The sequence below is a fragment of the Schistocerca gregaria genome, chromosome 7 (genome assembly GCF_023897955.1).
Source record: "Schistocerca gregaria isolate iqSchGreg1 chromosome 7, iqSchGreg1.2, whole genome shotgun sequence".
NCBI lineage: Eukaryota > Metazoa > Arthropoda > Insecta > Orthoptera > Acrididae > Schistocerca > Schistocerca gregaria.
In genome coordinates, this window is record NC_064926.1 from 425,025,396 (window position 1) to 425,043,512 (window position 18,117).

Consider the following 18,117-nt stretch of genomic DNA (forward strand, 5'->3'; position numbering starts at 1 on the left):
CACAGACACACCAACAGTCAAAGCAGTCTAAACATGCTGATTCTCTGCCACCAAAGAACGTAAACACAATTCCTTCAGTGGGCTAGGTCATGGCATCAGTGTTCCGGGATGCAAAGGGGATTCTGTTTGCAGATTCTGCCCCCCACTGGGCAAACAATTACTGGAGAACACTGTGCTAACCTCTTTGACAAATTGCAATAAAAGATATGTGAAAAAAGGCCAAGTTTAGCAAGGAAGAAAGTAATCTTTCATGAAGACAATGCACACCCGCACACATGTCTCATCACCATGGCAAAATTACATGAAGTAAGGTATGACTTGTTGCCACACCCACATTATTCACCTGATATGGCTCAATCAGACTTCCATCTCTTCCCAAAACAAACTTTTTCTTGTTGGATAAAGATTCACTTCAAATGAAGAATTGAGAGCTGGAATGACAACTATTTTGCAACCTGGAGGAAACTCATTTTTGAGATGGGATCAAGGCACTGGAACATTGTTGGATCAAGTGCGTTAATTTACAAGGATACTACACTGAAAAATAAAAAATAGTTTCAGTGATGTAAGTACTTTTTTTCTATTCCATTCTGAGAACTTTTCAAATCACCCTCGTAAAGAGACCAAACTTTTAAAATAGTACAATAACCAGCCAAGGGAACATACTGCAGCTGTTGAGTACACACAGCAGTAAGTTTAGACAGCAAACTGCTGTTAGCCTCATTCTGCTGTGACCATTAGTTGCTGAGACCACTAAAGTGAGCATGTGTACAAGCAGTTTGTCAGATTAGAAGCAATGTGACAATGAAAGAGCTTTAAAGACATATGTGTCTGAATTTTTCTAAAAGCTTGGAAAAACTTTTAAAGAGACATTTTGATTGCTTGTAGGGATGACTGTACACACTGCACATGGTTCTGTGTGTAGTTAAAGTGCTTTGAACATGCCAGAATGCCAGTTAGTAGGCCTGGACAACTTTCTACACCAACGCATGGTGACTGTGTCAAGAAAATCTCATGGAAGCCCTCTTTAACATTTGTGAAGCTGATAAAGTGGGCATCAGCACAGAACCGCAGCATAAAATTGTGTGCGGCAGACTTGAGATGCATGGTGTCAGTGCACAATTCGTGCCAGGTTTTGTCGCTGATTATCAGAGCAGACCCACATTGAAATCAGCCAGGAACCATTTGCCACTGCAATTAACAATGAAACTTTGCTTAAGAACTGTAACAGGGGATAACATGAGGGTTTATGGCCATGGTGCCAAAACAAAATTGCAGTCATTGCAGTGAGTGGGCAAAGGTCACACAAGTCAGACAAAATCAAGCTGATAATGGTAGTTTATTTTTTGCTGCAAAGGCATTCATTGTCCATAAGAAATTTGTACCACCTGCTCAGATGGTAAACAAAGAAGTATACCAGGAAATGTTAGCAATCTGAGTGATGCCAGATGCAGGAATTGTGGAAAATCCAGACTGGGTTATTGCATAACACAAAGTGCCACCTCATGCCCACAACTTTTCTGTCAAAACCTTTGTGCCCCACCCACCCTATTCCCCAGACGTAGCTCCAGTAAACATTTTCCCAATTTCCCAAACTTAAAGCCCCGTTAAAAGACTGTCACTTCCAAATCTTAGAACAGATTCAAGACATGTGACAGGAGACCTTTACAGCAACCCAAGAAGTGCATTTCAGGAGGCTTTCCACAAAATGAAAGATGTGGAAAACAGTATTGCCAGCAGTGGGAGCTGCTTTGAAAGGTCACAGCTTAAAAACATAGTGCAATTAACAATGAAGATGTTATAAGGAATATTTGTTTAATTTTTTTCTGTATGTGGGCCACCTTGAGGAATTCTTCCAACTCTCACATTGTTCAAACTCATTTACACTATTTTTATGATTAAGACCCATGGTGAGGATGCTCTATCCTCATCCCTTCACACCCCCAACATCATCAGCACCATCTGTTTCGTCCTGTCTTACTCACCTCAGAAAATCATCTTCCTGGATGTTTATCTAAAACTTTATGGCTTCAGAAGAATATCTTTGGTCACCAGACTGAATTATCACTAACAATACCCTCAATTCAACATCAGTTGCCAACTGCTTATTGATGGTTTTGAGGAAAACATTATCCAGTGATCATCATAGGTAGGTAGTTCTGGTATACTCAATATTTTACTGATACAGGAGTAGACTGCTTCAATGTCATTACAGAGATAAAACAACCTCAGAAGAAAATTAAATAGATTATTTTTATTCTTTAAAACAACTGTAAAAAACTGATAACTTTATGAGCAACATGTACAAAATACAGCACAAAAAAGGAAAATAAGATTTCTCTATCAATATTTAACACGGCACTGATGTGACAAACATTCATAAATAAATTCTTTTAAAAAGTGATGGCACTTCATGGCACACTACAAAAGTAATAGTACATAAATGTACTTACATTAATGACAGCCATTTCTATACTCTGATGCCATCAGTATGAAAAATCTCTTCTAAGAAGATAGAAAAAACTATACAAAATACTACACTCTTTTATACATAATGACATAATTACTTCTTTAATGTAACAATGTGGCATTAAACAGTCAACAGTCTGTTAAACAGAGTGAATTGTGCGAAGATGGTACATTTCACAAGTATTTGTGCATTAATAACCAGCATAGATATGACAGCTGTTTACTCAACAAGGCTTTTGGTGATACACACATGAAAGACTGACCAACAGCTTTTCGATCATAAAACAACAAGCTTTATTGTCATTCAGAGACACTACACAGAAGATTGACACATATGCACATGGCTACAGACACAAAAGGGAGCACACTATGATTAGCTGTTGGTCTGTCGCACTCATTGGGATATTACTAATATACAACATTACAGCATTTAAATATTTCAAATCAGTATGCCTCAATTTCCAAATAGTCTTGGATGGAAAGTAACATGTCCAACAGAACAAGTGGATTAATTTGTAAAAAATGTTTTATGAAAGAAACAGATGCACCATGATACAGTGTCACAAACTGATTTCCATTCCAGCCATGTTACTCTATTGTTTGAAGGCAGGGAGGCTTGAGATTTACAGAGTCAACTCTATGAAGCCAAGAAGAGCTTCTTGTATAAAGAAGCCTAGTACACGAGTCATAAATGTTACAGCTTTCCACGTGTGTGGAATCAATGTGGCATGAATTTTTAAGAGTTGCACCAAGCTGAGAAACACAAAGAGCCACCATATGTAACCACTGCATTGGTATTGTCCATCTTCAGAGATCATAATTACAGCATATAGTTTACTTTTGTTCTTAGTTTATTAAGTTTACTCATCCCTTGCATTCATTACATCCAAAACAATAAAAGACGCCAGCTCATTTACTATTAAACAATAATCTGACTTCTTAACATACAACATAATCACACCAGATATTCGCCAGGTAAAAATTCTGCAAATCTGCAGAGCTCCAGGAAGGAAGCTTCCTGGGTTTCCATCTTAAGAGTGTTACATTTCAAGAAGCAGTGATGCAATAGATGAGTGAATACGGGCATTTCACTCATTCTGCAATGTACGTGAAGTAACAAATACCTAAGAAACAGATGTCAGTCACTATCTTTCAACAGATACTGATATGATGATTTCTGTTATCACAAGCTTAATGCACTGTAGTATGCATAAATATCTGCATATTTTACTAAGGTTTCTGAGTAAACTGTGACAGAACAGAAACTGTGTGAAATACTGCTGCAATGGTATTTCTCACACAAATAAGGACTGAAAGTACAAAATTTCTTGATTACTTCTAATGGTATGACAGCCGCCGCACTTTTAAAAAGTAAAATACTTTAAAATCTAGTTTTGAAGTCTGGCAGAGCTACCTCTGCATATGCAGGGGTCATAATTCAAAAGGACACCTTCTTCTTTCTTCTTCCATATGTTGCCGAGTGTGATTAAGTGCTTCTGTTTTCACAAAATCAATTGTCTTATATACAGTTCCTGTGCAAACTGGTCGCTCAGGGGATCTTGGCAAATGAGCAGAATGCATACCACTTGTATCAGAATCTAGATCCAGATCCAGGTACTGGATCTCTGGCAACCGCTGTCGCAATCGAGAAATCTGCAATGAAGATTCAGTTGTTGAAATTTAGCAGTTAATAGTAATTAGTACAAAAATAACACATTTTCAGGCAGTTAGCATCATTTGTTTTGCTGAAAGAGAAACCTATACAGGTCAACAGATGTTCAGTTTGGATTATTATCTATCTATCATCCCATCCCTGAAGTCCGACAGGCCTTACATTCACCCCAAAACCAAACACCTGAATCCATCTCCCTTGTCACACCAGCAAGCCTCCAGCATTCATATCTTTTACCTGCTTCCTGAACTCCATAAACTCAGTTCCACAGGTCTACCTGCTGGCTGTCCCATTGTGTCTGGGTACAATGGTCCCACAGAAAAAAAATCACTGCCTCCATTGATCAACACCTCCAAACTATTGTCTGTAACCTCCCATTCTACATTCAAGACCTGCTCATTTTATTCACAGCCTTTCCACAGATCCTGTTCCATTACCTCCAGAGTTCTTATTGATCACTGCGGATGTGATGCCCTTTTGTACCATTATCTCCCATTCCCATGGCCTTGCAGCCATGGAACACTATCTTTCCCAACATCATCCTGACACCAAACTCACCACCACAACAACCAACAGTAAATCCACTTTGACAGCTGCCACAGACCAGTGTCATAATGTATTCCTTGCAGCCTCACCACCCATGAACGTTGTATGTACAGAGGACAGCAGGAGTTATCCAAATATACTGTTAGCATTACTGGAACCTTCTTTGACAAGACAGTATCCTAACTTTTCATCCATAAAAAGATCTCCCATGCAACCTCCTCCCTGACTTCAGTAAACCTGATAACCAGCCACTGACCAACACTCCTCTGATTACCAAGTATCACTCTGGCCTTGAAAAGCTCAACAACATTCTTCATCAGGGCTTCAACTATGTCTCATCATACTCTGAGGGCATTCTACCTAAATCTTACCCACCTCACCCAATGTAGAGTTCCACTGCCCACCAAAGCTATAGAAAATACTTTTCTACCCCTATTCCAATCCTGCTCTCCATGTGTCATTCCCCTGTCGTTAACCCTGCTGCAAGACCTGTCTCATACACCCAACAACAACAACAACAACAACAACAACCACCACCACCAACTACAACAGTCCAGTCACAGGCATTTCCTACCCTATAAAAAAGGAATGGTCACACATGAAAGCAGCTATGTTATCTATCAGCTATGCTGCAATTAGCATTCTCTATGTGCATGACAAGTAGCGAATGGTCTATTCCCAAACTGTGGTGTATCACAAACTTGACCCTCCTGTTACCAGACATGCTGCAAATATATCTATTCAGACCTAATCCTCACAGGTGTTCGACAGATCATGCTCACCCTACACCCCAACTCACACCAAATGTACCACATCATCAGTAACAAAGGTATAGGCAAGCACACGAGTATGGTACTCTAGTTCCTGTAGAAGATCAAGAATTACAAAGCAAGTAGTAAACCATACCTTCAACGAACTATCTTCAAGATGCAAGCTGTTCTGTTCATATCCCTTAGAGGAACTTCTAATGTCACATTAAATCAAAAAATTAAAAATGCAGGCAAAGATAGTTTGCTGTTTACAATAAAGAAGAGCCGTCAAGTTTTAGAGAGGCACAATTAAAAGACACTTACACAAAGCTTTCAGCCACAGTCTTCATCAGCAAAAGAAAAACAGAGAAACACACAGACAAGCACACTTCATGCACACATGACCACCAACTCCAGCAGATCAAAAAAGAATTCTGGCCTGAGCTGCCCGAGTTGGTGGTCATGTGGAGTACAGAGGTTTCATTCGTATACTAAATGGTTATTCATCAATTCTCTGTGATACAATAAGTTTTCTGTGTCACTGATGAAATTTAGTTCTTTAGCACGACATGTCTTGAAACTGACTAACTCAGTTAAATAAAAAATGGTATCTCTGCCTATGATCACGTTACAGGAAGATTACTTGAAGCCAAGTACATAACTGTTGTGTACATAGTTCTGCGTAGTCAGTGTGACCACAACTTTCCCAACAGAGTGCCGCCCGCGCCCCCCCCCCCCCCCCCCTGCACATACTTTCATACTACCTTGTTTATTCTACGCTATGGAATGTTTTTAAATTGTTGTCGCTGTTTGAGGCTATTTTATGCGATTTTATGCGATTTTTCTGTTGCCATTTTTCTTACTATTTTATGTGATTTTTCTGTTGCCATTTTTCTTAGCATACATCATGTCATCTGCAACTGTGTGAGCAGCTGTTGGTAAAAAAATACTACAATGTGAACTTACGTATGTCAGCATTATTCACTTGGGGTTGCGGTACAGTTTTGGTGTGTTCTAGGCTGTTACTTAGTTTGGCGTGTACTCGCGTTCCACAGACAGTGTGCAACTAATTTTATACACAGAAAAGCAAAACCTTCACACTTTGTTTATGATCCAAAACATTACACCACCTTATTGTTCACACGTGCCGCGAGTAACATATCGCATGTTGTGAGAAGGCTATGAAAGCTGTAGCGGGAGTTCTGTCAACTTCTGTTCCTTATTTCTCTCTCTTTGTGTGATGGGAAAGTGGTTCTTTTTTTCTTGTGTGTGTGTGTGTGTGTGTGTGTGTGTGTGTGTGTGTGTCACACTTTCTGTTCTGTGTCCTGGATCAGTTGTCTCAGAGCAGTAAAGAGAGTTTTCTTGATGTGGTGTACTCTGCTGTGTTGTATGTGTGTTCTGCCTCTGGGTTTTCACATCCTTTGGTTGTGCTCTTGAGTGGGTGGCCACTATTTCATGTTTCATTTTTAACTTGTTATTAAGTTTGTTTATGATGTCTGTTTTGTAGTTGTTTCGAACAGCAATTTGTTTGAATATATTTAGTTCCTGTGTGTAGTTTTCTGGTTTGAGAGGTGTTCTGTTTATCCTGTGGGGCATGTGTGTGAAACTGGCATATTTATGCACTGTCAGGTGGTTGGATGAGCTATGGGTAATAGTGCTTGTGGTTGTGGGTTTTCTGTAGATGGAAAATTCATATTGTTGGTTGTTTTTTGTGATTGTAAGATGCAATAAACTCAGTTTCTTGTTTTTCTCTATTTCCAATGTGAAGTGGATTTGTGGGTATACTGTGTTGATGTCACAGTGCAGCTATTCTATCCTTTTGTGGAAGAGAAAAACATCATAAACAAAAACATAACACTTCATAGGAACAGAAGTAGTCATACCTCCCACTACAGCTTTTGTAGTCTTCTCACAACATGCGATACATTTCTCACAAACGGCAAAATGGCGTAATGTTTTGGATCATAAACAAAGTGAGAAAGTTTTGCTTTTCTGTGTATAGAATTAGCTGCATACTGTATCGAATGTGAGTACACGACAAACTCAGTACTCGTAAAAGACCAGTACATACCAAAACTGTATCCACAACAATATTGCCAAGTGTTTAATGCTGACATGTGTAACTTCACCTTGAAGTATTTGTTTACCAACAGCCGCTCGCACAGCTGATGTATGCTAAGAAAAATGGCGACAGAAAAAGCACAGAAAATATGCCACCAACAGCGACAACAGTTCTTAAAAACAATCCATTAAATACATAAATAAGGTGGTATTAAAGTATCCACAGAAACTGTATTTCAAAAAAGAAACAGTAAAAATGTGTTACAATGTTTGTATAACTATGCTATTTTCTGCATGTTTTAGATTTAAAGAACCCACTGATGATGGCGATATTTGTTGCTGAAACTATTTTGGAGAATACATATACAAAACAATGAAGTGCTTTGCATCAAGACAAGCTAACAATTTCAATATTGTTGTTTCTCTATGCAAACACAGACCAAATGGAACAGTTCCAAGATAAAGTTATTGTTCCTACACCATGCCAGGCATTTTTAGTGAAGCTCTTCAATGAACTTAAAAAAACGAAGATGAAATTACATCAAACAAACAAGAACCTCAAGTACACCAAAATCTGCTCAGCCAACAACATCATTCCTAATTATATTAAAATTAATGTAAACAACATGTCACCTCTAAGACAGCTTGGTAAACAAACAACTGGAAGAGCCTGGCTGAAAAATAAATTTGCTCTCTATATTCAAAAAAGCAAGAACTTAAAGTCAGCTTATACAAATTACACCTAGAATTAGCAAACCAAATCATCAGCTCCTCAACACTGTATAATATAATGGAAAGAATACATCACCACCCGCAGTCAATAATGCAAAAGAAATGACAGGAACAGGAACAGAAATTAAATAAACTCATGAACAAAAACAGCTCTAAAACAGACACACACAACACACATTCCATGAAAGCTTGATTAATTTTACTGATGTAACACTCTTAAAAGAACAGCAGTTACTTGAGAAAGGTGCCAAATACAATCTGAACATCTACATAATAATTGAGATATTTGAATGGTGCGAAAAGTGGCAGTTTATCCTAAATATCGTAAAGTGTGAGGTCATCCACATGAGTGCTAAAAAGAACTCTAACTTCAGTGACACAATAAATCAGTCTAATCTACAACCCGTAAATTCAACTAAATACCTAGGTATTGCAATTATGAACAACTTAATTGGAAGTAACACATAGAAAATGTCGTGGGGAAGGCTAACCAAAGACTCCGTTTTATTGGCAGGACACTTAGAAAATGTAACAGACCTACTAAGGAGACTGCCTACAGTATGCTTGTCCATCCTCTTTTAGAATACTGCTCCATGGTGTGGGGTCCTTACCAGATAGGACTGATGGAGTACATCGAAAAAGTTCATAGAATGTAGCACATGTTGTACAATTGCGAAATATGGGATATAATGTTACAGAAATGATACAGGATTTGGGCTGGACATCATTAAAAGAAAGGGTTTTTTCATTGTGACGGAATCTTCTCGCGAAATTCCAATCACCAACTTTCTCCTCCAAATGCGAAAGTATTTTGTTGACACCGACCTACATAGGGCGGAACGGTCACCACAATAAAATAAGAGAAATCAGAGCTTGTATGGAAAGATATAGGTGTTCATTCTTTCCATGCGCTATGCGAGATTGGAATAATAGAGAATTGAGAAGGTGGTTCGATGAACCCTCTGCCAGGCAATTACATGTGATTTGCAGAGTATCCGTGTAGATGTAGAAACACAAAAAGGCTAGAAGAGCTGCACTGTATCAACAACACAGTACACCCACAAATCCACTTCACAATGGAAATAGAGAAAAAGAAGAAACTAAATTTATTGAATCTTACAATCACAAGAAACAACCAACAATATGAATTTTTCATCAACAGAAAACCCACAACTCCAAGCATTATTACCCATAGCTCATCCAACCACCCCTCACTGCACAAATATGCCAGATTCACACATATGCTCCACAGGATAAGCAGAAACCTCAAACCAGAAAACTACATGCAGGAACAAATAAATTGCTGTTGAAAAAAAAAAAAACTACAAAACTGACATCATATCGAAACTCAAGAACAAAGTAAAGACAAAAAACAAAAATAGTGGCCACCAACTCAAGAGCACAATCAAAGGATCTAAAAACCCAGAGGCAGAACACACAGACAACATAGCAGTCCACTTCCCATCAGGAAAAATAGACAGATGGTACATACTAACTCTGGTACTGAATGCCGCGGGTTTCAAATCTGTGCCAGACGGCATGGAACTCTGTCACCACCAGAGGTTTCTGCAGCAATCGCACTGTAAGCTGTGGCTGCGTGTGCTCCTGGCCCCGAGTCTAACATGAGGGCACCACTGGGGCACATGGTCCAGGCATCCAATAGTGACATACTCTGTTGTGTATTTATGTGGCTGCCTCTCACTCAGCAAGTCATCTGGTATTCGCATTGAGTTGGTTGATCTCTCTCTTACAGACATCGTGTCTATATTGCGTTTGCTTACTTCCCGTTCATGAGTGGACATTGTTTTGATTGTGTGAGGCTCTCTTTTGACCCCAATGCTTAATACTTTGTTGTTGATTTTGGTGTCTTGCTCAGTTGTCTGTTGTCATGCTTGTCCTTCCAGTCCCATTCTTCCGCCTTGTTTGTTCCTGAGCCACTCCCGTTCAGTCCCACTACATTTTTGTTTGCGCCCACCCAGCGACCATTCCGGTCAACACTAACGTACAATAACAAACTATCACATAGAATTGGAAAAATCTCGAAAAAGCAAGGGATCCCAGTAACATTCAGAACAAACAACACAGTTAAAAAAGAGAAAGACCATACAAAGAAACCTCAGACACATCCAGCAATGCTGGAATATATCAGCTCACATGTAACTCTTGTGAAGCCCAATACATACAACAAGCAAGCAGAAATTTCTGAATTAGGTACACAGAGCACATGAGAGCTCTGAAGCATGACAGCACACACTCTACTTTCGCAGAACACCTAATGCACAAAAACCGTAACTCCACTAATATCAAAAACGATCTACACATTCTGAAACACAGCAACAGTCTATACCAATGACTAAAAATAGAAGAAAATTACTACATACAAAAGACTGTACTGGGAGGGAAAAATGTAATAAATGTAAACACAGCACTTTGCAACGTCACACTATCACTCTGAGAGAACTGACCAAGGACACAGAACAGACAGCACACACATGCAAAAGAACCACTTCCCCATCACTCAGAGACAAATAACGCGCATAAGTCGTCAGAACTCACACTACAGCTCTCATAGCATTCTCAAAACATGCGATACATCTCTTGCAACACACACAAACAGCAAGATGGTGTAATGTTTTGGATCATAAACAAAGTGTGAACGTTTTGCTTTTCTGTGTGTAGAATTAGCTGCACACTGTCCATCAAATGTGAGTACACGACAAACTAAGTAACAGCCTTCCACACGCCAAAACTGTATCCACAACATTACCACAACCCTAAGTGTGTAACACTGACATATGTAAGTTTACCTTGTAGTATTTGTTTACTAACAGACGCTCACAAAGCTGCAGATGACATGATGTACATTAAGAAAAATGGTGACAGAAAAAGCACATAAAATATGCTGCAAACAGTGACAATAATTCTCAAAAACATGCCATAATGTACAATAAATAAGGTAGTATAAAAGTACTGACAGAAACTATATTTCAAAAAACGAACAGCAAAAACGTAATAATGTGTTACAATGTTTGCATAACAAATTTAAATTTTCTGCATGTTTTAAATTTAAAGAACCCTCTGAGGATTGTGATATTTGTTGCTGGAGAATAAATAGGAAAAACAAACAAGAAAGTGCTTTGAATCAAGGTGGAATGACAATTCCCATACTGTTGTTTGTCATGCAAACAGGGACCAAATGAATAGTTCCAAGATAAAGTTATTGTAAGAATGAGCAAGTAGTAAGGTGCGCTACCCCGGCAATTCCATAAAATCGCAAGAGAAGTTATAGACATCTATTACGTGGTTTATGTATTCACGCATAAGGACCGGCTGTTAGAGTTCCCATTGGTCACGTGATTAACATTTGTACTTCTTAAGATGAACATGTATGGGGCGAAGGTTCAACTCCCGCTCAGACTTAGTTACTAAGGTACTTTTTTTTTCTCATTGGTCATTATTTAATTTATATGACATTTGAGAGGCAATATAATGAAAAAAAGAAACCTGTGCATTTTCATGAAGTTGTAGGGAATTTCATATTTGACTATTTATTATTTGTAATTAAATTTTCTAGGACGAGGGAGAGACTTGGAAAGCCCAAGTCAAACCTCGGTATATAATGAAGCAAATGACATTATTCAAAATCAATAATACAGTGAGTCGTAGAGCGCTACACTACAAAAGCAATGTACAATTACTCGTCAGATGTGCTCTCGACATCACACATTGCAGGATGGTATTTATCTTACAGACCTGGAAACCATAAATTGAAACTTCATGCAAATAAACAGGTTTTTTTTCCTTCATTTATTAGCTCTCAAATGTCGTATAAATTAAATAACTTGACCAGTAATGGAAAAAATAGATTCATAATTAAGACAGAGGGAGTTTAACCTTCACCTCATACACATTCATCTTACGAAGCTCCAACACTAGTCACTTTACCAGAATGAGCTCTTAACATCTAGCACCTACACAGAGATACGTAAGTCAAATAATAGGTGTGTGTTACTTTTTCTCCCTCACCTACTTCTCATTTTACTATGGGGCTGGCATTGTTATGTGTGTTTTGGATATGCTAGTGATAAGTGGTGGCTGGATGCCCTTCCAATCACCCCCACCCCCCACCCCTCCTCCCCCCATCCCAGGATAGAATCTGTGTACCCCATCTATTGTGTGCATCTAGAGTAAATATCACGCCCAAGTGTCAGGATGTTTTCTAAATATTTGCGTAGCATGTAGCATAGGTGGGACATGGGCAACAGCCTGCTGTTCACCTAATTGGATGTGGGAAACAACCTTAAAATCACATCCAAGCTGGCCAGCTCACTAGCCCCCACTGTCAATCTGGCTGGCTTGCCTCCACTAAACGTGGAAGCAGTGCACTAAAGAGCTCAGCTATCTAGGCAGGAACTACTCTTCTTACAATTATTTGCTTATGGTTTCACTCAATTCTAGAATGGGGCCCATTACAGTACTTCCCAAAGTTTTCATTTACAAAAGTATGACACAAAATAAAATATACTGCCATCTCACCTGATCATCATCAAACGAGCTCCGATTATCTTCATCAGAACTTGTGTTATAATCTGATCGCTGACGTTGTCCATTCAGCAGTTGTGGTGCTGTTGTAGAAGGGGGAGTTGGACTGGGAGCAGCACGTGTCCTCCTAAGACTGCGGCTTCCATCCATCACTGGACGACATGCTGGAGGCGAGGCCAAGTTGAGAACACCTGTCATATGGAAGCCCATTCCATAGTCACGACAATTATAATTATCCTGTACCACACAATGACAACTAAACAATAATGTTTAAAACGATTCTGATTTATTCTTCACTCTCATTATTACATGCCATGTTTTGATCTATCTAGACAGTCTTCTGATCCAAAACAAAGTAAAACTATACATGTACCATCTAGTATTTTACAATAGTTACAAAACAATTTACCTAAGTAGTTGCATCAGCAACCATTCTCATATCAGAGTGCTTTGTTTTGCAACTGTGATCAATGTTTTAAATTGGCATCTATGTATTTATTTACATTTGCATTGAGTCACCACATTGAAGAGTTTTGCAAACATCAGACATAACAACATGACAAAAATTCTATTTACAAAATACATTACATACTGCAATAGTTGAATGTATTATTTTACAACTCGTATGCCACTGGTTCACTTATAAATGCATCATCTCTGAAACACATTCAATTTGCAGATGATAATGTTTTGTTTGCTTCAGATGCAGAATAACTTTAGCAAAGAATGGAGGGATTGAAGAGAGCATGTATGGCAGTAGTCCTGAAGATTAATTACAGTAAGACAAAAATATTCGATAAAGGAAAACAGAAAATGGACAAGAGACAGGAGTCAAGCATGTGATAGTGACTGATACAAAACTGCACTGGTGGTGGGCTGGACACATAACGACACAGAATAATGAGGAAATGGACTATGTTGAGATCTGCCAATTCACTGAACTCCTCACGGTAAGAAAAGACATGAAGATGGATTCACAATGAAAGAAATAAGCAGGGCAAACTTCTACATGGAAAGGTGACAAAATGTAATTTGTGGAAAAGTGTGGTACAGACCTATATCAAGCTGTGGATGATAAGTGCCTGAGGAAGATGGTAAGTATCAAGTTTAATTGAAATTGCTCCATGCATCTTATAGCTATTCTGGAATTTCTGACTTCCAATTGTTCGCTTTGTGATAGATGTCTGTAGTATACAAGATTCTATGCATCACAAATTATATCATTTGACATTACGGTATACTGAATGCCGTTGGTGTTACATCTACACTTCTATAATTTATGCCAAACAAAATTTACACGAACTTAGACTTAGAAATAATTTTCATTTATAAAATATGAGATACTTTAGCACACTCAAGACTTTCTCACAAACACAATAGCGATCAACATTAAATTCTTCAATGAATTACCAAAAACCGTGCAATTTATTCCCTTACACAAATTTTAAAAATGTTTTATAAACTTGGCTATAGTCTGAATTTTACTCAGTGGATGTAAACTTAATAAACATTAGCCAATGTAAGCATTATTGTTGTATTTTATCAATATTCATTTAAATTTACTTCATACATATCCAGTAAAATCATCATAAAGCATTGGCATGATGCAAAGATAGGCAATCAAGTCAACATGATGTGGAATAAGAAGTGCACTTCACGGGACATGAAAAAAATATCTTTGCTCTTAACAACAAGATTAGTTAGTCACAACTGAATTAAATCAGGCTACAAAGTAACTAGAAGATACAATGTATGGGAACCTGAACTAAAATGATCACAAAGGCTTAATAATTTGCATAGCATCCCCAGGCCTGAACTCATTGAGGGCACCATGTATGGCGTTTCATAACACTCAATCTCATATTCACTACTGTTCCTCATATACATAAACGTAAACAATCTTCTGTCCAACATACAAGCAGAGTTAGTTCTTTTTCACGTAACACTAGAACTGTGATCAATCCTAGCATACTTCCAGGAACAGAAGGAATGGTTAATAAATTTCTTTAAAGCATCGTTGGCCGGCTTTCTGCAAATGGTCTCACCCTCAACTTTAAAATGACAATATATACAGTTCTGCACTTGTACAGGGTGATACACCAGTGATAAGTGTAACACATGGTAGAAAATAATAAATATGGTGGGAACTTAAAATTATTGTGTGTCCATGTTGATGAGAATTTAAACTGGAAAAAGCATGTTTTGGAACTCCCTAAAACAACTTTGTTCAGTCACATTCGCATTTGGAGTCATTGAAAACCTTGGGGAGAGGCATATCTGTAAACTGACATATTCTGCACATTTTCAGTCAATAATGTCACATGGCATAATATTCTGATGTAACTTATCTTTAAGAAAGAAAGTCTTCATTACTTAAAATGTGCTGACTGAGTAATATGTGGTGCTCACACACATTACCTTGAAGACACATGTTTAAGGAGCCAAGCATTCTGGCCACAGTATTTTTATTCCCTCAATAAGCGTGTTGTAAATAAATCACTACAGTTCAAAAGGAACAATGATGTACACAATAACAATACCAGAAGAAAAATGAAATTCATTACTCCATATTAAAGTAGTCTTTACAACAAAAAGGGGTGCAGAATCCTGCAACAAATTTTTTTTATCATTTATCTGCTGATATTACATGTCTGACAGGTAGTGAAGTAAAAAATGAAAAACAAACAGAGAAAGGTTCTCCTTCGTAACTCCTATTCCATAGGTAAATTTCTATTATTGCAGTGTCTCATAGGTGGTGGTTAGGAACTATGAAATCATATCTGTATGTCTTTCTCCTTTTAAAAAAAAAAATAAAAACTTAGGGATGTTCAGCATGAAACCAAGTGTACAAATTAATTTGTGATGTGAATGTTAAACACCTCTTTCCACATCATTACGATTTATCAAGCAGAATGATCCATGGAACACGAAACTCACCAACTAATTAACTAGAAACTGAAAGTTATTAACAAAAGGATGTCTCTCAAAACTTGTCCATAAACTATAAATGGAGTATTATTTAATGATACTGGGCTGAATTAAGGGCTACTCAGCTTGAACCAAGAAAAGGTCTCACAGGGTTGAATGACCCTACAGCCCACAGGAAAGAACTTCCATTGGTATTATAAAAGGCATGGTTATATTTCAGATATAGTTTACACAGAGATACAAGAAGGAGTCAAATGAAAACTTTAAATATTTTTATTGAACAAAAGTGAAACACAAGTGTATCATTTTTTGGCATAGTCTGCATACCATTTATCATTCAAAATACTTCATCCAGCACAAAGGAAGTCCTGTGGGGGAGGAAAAAAATGGTAGCGTGTACAGCCACTCGTGCACCGCATGCTGCATCTCTTTATTGGAATGAAATTTATTTCCTCCCATCACTGCTTTGATTGATCCAGACATGTGGGTAACAACTAAGTGAGAGGTCTAGTGAGTATGGTGGATGTGTCAGAGTATGCAGGTCATCAATGGTTTCAAGTGTTGCATAGACAGTATGAGGCTCAGCATTGTCTTGTTGCAATATGACACCAGTAGTTAGACGTCCAGGTTGCTTTGACCTTATTGCAGGCCAAAGCTATTTTTTTAATATGTTTCAATATGATGCACTGGTGATGATGTTTCCCCCTAGTTGTGTAGTGTTCGAAGAAAACATCTCATTTATCCCAAAACAGAGTCACCAAAATCTTCCCTGCAGATCACTGAGTCCAGAACTTCTTGGGTTTGGTGATGAGGAGTGATGCTATACCTTGCTTGCTCTATATTTCACACTGGTGGTGGTGGTGGTGTATCCAGGATTCACCTCCAGTAACAATTCCACAAAGAAGCCATCACCTTTTGCTTCAAATCACCATAGAAGTTTCTCACAGACATCAAAACGTCACTACATCAGTTCTGGAGTGAGCTGTGGTGGCACACATCTTTCAGACACTTTGTAAAACTTGAGCGCTACATGAATAAGGTAATGTGCTGATCCATAAATAATCTTCAGATTTGCAGCTATTTCGTCCACCATCACATGTCCATTGTGCTGGCTTCAAGTGCTGCCATAGTCTCTGATGTCACAATGCAGTCTGACTGCTCAGGTGCTTAGTGTCTGTCACAGAAGTCATGCAATTTCTGAATTTTCTACTCCACTCAAACACTTGTTTCAGAGATAGACATACATCACCACACTGAACCTTCGGTCCATGATGGATTTCAATAGGATTCATGCTTTCATTGACCAGAAAATATGTGACAGAGCACTGTTCTTCCTTGGTGGATGTCGCAAGCAGAGCAGCCATTTTGAATCAGTACTGTGTCTGCATTACACTTGTCTTTAGTATGCTGACACATGAAGGGCATTCCTTATATCACTGGTAGTGCTGCTAACTTACAGAACAATGGCACAAAATGTCAATTTTAAATTACACTTTAACAGTTTTCATTTGACTCCCTCTCATACAAGCAATCAAACAATAAAGTAAAGAAAGTAACCTGTTTCAGGAACGGCTGTCACAATATCCTTGAACCTGCGATTTGGCTTCAGCTTTCTGTCCACACTGGGTGGTGCAGGATATGCACCAGGTGACAGCTCATTTGAAGCAATAGACAGTGTGTCAGACAGTTTGCGGCCAGGCTTCAGGCCCCTGTCCACAGCTGGTGGGGTTGGCACCTGTCCAAGTGGACTCGGACTCGGCAAATTGGAATATGCAGCTGCAGTCGATGATGACGCTACAGAACCAGAGCAGGATCCCTCCGACTGTGGAGATGGTGGTTCGTCACCTATAGTTCCATCTTGAAGGGGCACGTTTACTACATCATCATGGAAATCGTACCTATAGCACGAAACACAATACAACAGATTAAAAAAAGGATTGCAATGAAAATTTTATTTCCAATCAATTCATATTACAATTATACTTGTTGTGACACTTTCTGGACAGAGAAGTTAAATGAATAATAGGCACAGACTGATTATAAACGTAAAAAATCAAAGTTTCTCCAAACAGCCTTTCTAATCATTCATGTGATGATCATCAGCTTTCTACCAAATCTTAACATTTAAAAAAAGAGCGGAACAGATTGCGAGACAATTGCTGACTAACAGGGCAACAATTTGCAGGCTGTATAAATATTATGACTACAGTTATTATAAGCTATCTTTCCCGTGTCAGTGGGAATGTCTGTTCGAAAAGGTACCACTTGAACCAGATTTTAACTACTTTTCATGTGTAACTCTTCAGGCTTTCCCGGCAATCTAATGACATCTTGGGTTGTCGGGTGTTGTGCCGGATATCAGCGTCGTACTTGCACGATATTTCGGCCACGTAGCTCGTAACCTTCATCAGGTGTGAC

The 18,117-nt window shown here is 38.4% G+C and overlaps 1 protein-coding gene across 5 annotated transcripts in view; it reads right to left on the bottom strand.

Annotated features, from left to right (window-relative positions):
- Window positions 1–2,234: 2,234 nt before the first annotated feature.
- Window positions 2,235–18,117, bottom strand: part of LOC126281221 (protein daughter of sevenless) — a 222,397-nt gene continuing 206,514 nt past the window's right edge. For 4 of the 5 annotated variants that reach the window (XM_049979969.1, XM_049979972.1, XM_049979971.1 and 1 more), the window contains 3 exons: window positions 17,257–17,597; window positions 12,766–12,962; window positions 2,235–4,122 (listed from right to left, as the gene is read on the bottom strand). In XM_049979969.1, the coding sequence (XP_049835926.1) occupies window positions 3,901–4,122; window positions 12,766–12,962; window positions 17,257–17,597 (760 nt within the window). In that variant the 3' untranslated portion in view covers window positions 2,235–3,900. The remainder of the gene's footprint in view (window positions 4,123–12,765; window positions 12,963–17,256; window positions 17,598–18,117) is intronic. The other variant, XM_049979973.1, reaches the window with a different exon arrangement.